The sequence below is a fragment of the Bidens hawaiensis genome, unplaced genomic scaffold, assembly GCF_021521415.1.
Source record: "Bidens hawaiensis isolate Kalapana, Puna unplaced genomic scaffold, B.hawaiensis_p1.1 tig00058146_1, whole genome shotgun sequence".
Lineage (NCBI taxonomy): Eukaryota > Viridiplantae > Streptophyta > Magnoliopsida > Asterales > Asteraceae > Bidens > Bidens hawaiensis.
The window spans coordinates 20,006-22,828 of NW_027500507.1; the positions used below are offsets into that span (position 1 = coordinate 20,006).

At 37.8% G+C, this 2,823-nt stretch overlaps 1 protein-coding gene across 1 annotated transcript; it reads right to left on the reverse strand.

The window, feature by feature from the left end:
* Positions 1–411: 411 nt before the first annotated feature.
* Positions 412–1,424, reverse strand: LOC143602223 (ethylene-responsive transcription factor 3-like). The gene has a single exon (XM_077079412.1). It carries the CDS (start codon positions 1,290–1,292, stop codon positions 615–617), a length of 678 nt encoding a protein of 225 aa, XP_076935527.1. The 5' UTR covers positions 1,293–1,424; the 3' UTR covers positions 412–614.
* Between the last annotated feature and the right edge of the window lie 1,399 nt (positions 1,425–2,823).

Below are 2,823 nucleotides of genomic sequence, written 5' to 3' on the forward strand. Positions count from 1 at the left end.
CCCAGATCACTCCGACACCCCTATGACTCGGCCATGCAGCCTCATGCACCAGGTTTATTCTAAATAGGACGGGTTGATTTCTAGATAAATTGATAAACCCGCACATGAGTACATGACCCATATGTTTATCAAAAACAGACCTGTATAAAATCGTGCAACTGAAAGATAACCCATTAAACCCACTTATCTAAACAAGTTAAACAAATTATATACTGGTCAAACCAGTCATATATGTTCATCAGTTCCACATGAATCAATCAAGCAAATCTCAATTACAATTTATGATTTCACACATTTCACAAATGAACTTACATGAAAAACAAAATAGCATATGACCATCAACCAAACTTTTATGTTTACTAGTAACAAAACAGACTCAATTCACCATATTTTTCCATTTCAACATCAACAGATTTAAGATCAATCCTAGATCAAGATTGACATTTTTCATATATGAATTTTCATTCATAATACTACAACAAACAAACAAAAATTCTCAACACACAATAACCCCCATCTTTCATCAACAACAGTATCTTAATCTCGTCTACAATTGATGTTTTTCGGGGATACATTTTCCGTCACATAAGAAAAAAAGTACATATTTTGAGTAATCAAAGCCGAAGTGCGGTGCACTGAAGGTCATCCCCAGCTAGAAATCCGAACTCCAATTCATCAAACGGCGGCAGCATATTTAAATCAATCGACAAAATTGGTTTCGAATTACTCGAAGAAGTTATTTCAACACCTTCTCGCTCTCGTTCTTCCCCAATCCCATCAACAACCACCGATGACGACGAATCACAGTCGCTACGACACTCGTTAGGGAAAACCCGGGGCGGCCATCGGGGTAAAACGGCTTCCGGTTTTACGAGTGGCCGAGGTCCACTGAACGACTCCAGAGTACTACTCAAACTACTACAAGTCGGCCTCTGCGGGGTATTAATAATCTGGTACTCCGCGTGCTGGCTACGTTGGTAAAACAAATTTTGCTGTTGACCATAAAACGGTGTCGTTTGCACTGGAAAATTGGTTTTCAGATTAGGCCCTCTGAGATTAATAGCAGCTGCATCATAAGCACGAGCCGCATCTTCGGCCGAGTTGAAAGTGCCAAGCCAAACCCTGGTTTTCTTCCATGGATCTCTAATTTCGGCAGCGAATCGGCCCCATGGTCTCTTTCTTACCCCTCTGTATTTGATTTCTGGCTTGGATCCCTCAGATCCGTTGGCGGCCAAAACGGCAGGCCGTTGAGCTGACGTTTTGGTCGCCGTCCCTGCTCTCCCTCCTCGCATCGCCGAACCGTGTGTGGGTGTGGGGTGTGAAGATGTAAGGGATTTAAGGAGGGAGGAGGGGGTGTGTGTATTGGTTTTTGAAACTTGTTTTGGATTTTGGGTTTTGCTTTTGGAACCCACCCTAACACGCTTTCGCCTGCCCTCTTTTCTTGATTTTCATCCATATATTTTTTTATTTTCTATTTTAAAATATTGTAGGCATGGAAAAGACCATATCGCCCTAATTGATGTCAACACTTCTTTGAGTCTTTGACTAGATTTTTGTTAGGATTTGATCATCATTAGGGCATTAAACGCGTATAAACGGCATGTTCATGTTTTTTTTATGTGAGTATTTTCGACCCAATTTCTTTTTTACATAGGCTACTATGATTCTTTTTTCTTTTTCACAAAATGCAACATCTGCTTTCAAACCTTGTATCATGTGTAGCTTTCTTCGTTTATGTCATTGTCGTGTTAGCTAAGAAGTAAGAACGACCTAAAGACTAGAACATAGACACTTTTCATATCGTGCAATGGTACAACTATAATAAGTTGAAATGGGTGTTAGTATCAAGGAGATGCTAGTTACAATTATAGTAAAATAGATTGTTGAGATACGAAAGGCTAGTAGAAGTTTTGTGGTAGTAAAAAGGTGTTGGAATCCATTTTTATGAAAATTAGAAGGTTTTATTATTTAATTGTTAAACACAACCACCGGATGTGATATTAAACACGATCAAATTAAGTATATTTTTATTGGAAAAACATAAAGGCGAACATGCGATCTAGATTGAAATCTAGATGAGCAACTGAGCATTAATTTCTACTCGTAGTTATTTCATACTAGCTCATTGCTAGTTCTAATTTTCACTGTTCAATAAAAAAGAGTTGATTAAATAAATGAGGATATTGAATCATTGATTACGGTTCACTTAGAATCCATAAGGCTAAATGTAAGTGATAGGTAAAGCTCAAATATATATGATTGAAGATGGGTTTTTTTATCCTACATGCTAATTACTCTTTCTAGCTTCCAACTTGACTAATTGGCTAAGGTTTAAACATTGTACCGTGCATTAAAACTAACAATTGTAAAATAAGATTATTGCTTGGATGTTGGTTCTACTTGTTGTCTTCTCCATGTTCATGTCTCCTTAAAATTGTATTTATTAAGATAGAACATCAGTAAGTACTTTATTTAAGTTGACTAGTATGTTTTAGCTAAGTCATTTACCCTTATTATAAGTAGGGTGTGTAGCATCACCCTTCCTAACAGGGTTATGTATTATGATGGAACACCTTAGTTGGCTTTTGAAATCATTTCTTGTTAGTCATACCTAACGATTCACATATTTATACAGACATCATAATAGACTGAATCGATATCTACCGAATACATGATATAACTAGCTGGACTAAAATACTAACTGTTAAAAAACAGTTGAACCCCTTAATGACCCATGACTATGGCCCCACTTGAAGACCTTCCAGCCATGTCCTGACCCCTCTACACAAAAGAGTGGTCGGCTACCACCACCAAACCCAACCC

Bases quoted from the DNA above. Each gene is read 5' to 3' on its own strand.
- LOC143602223 (XM_077079412.1), bottom strand. From the start codon at position 1,292: ATGCGAGGAGGGAGAGCAGGGACGGCGACCAAAACGTCAGCTCAACGG.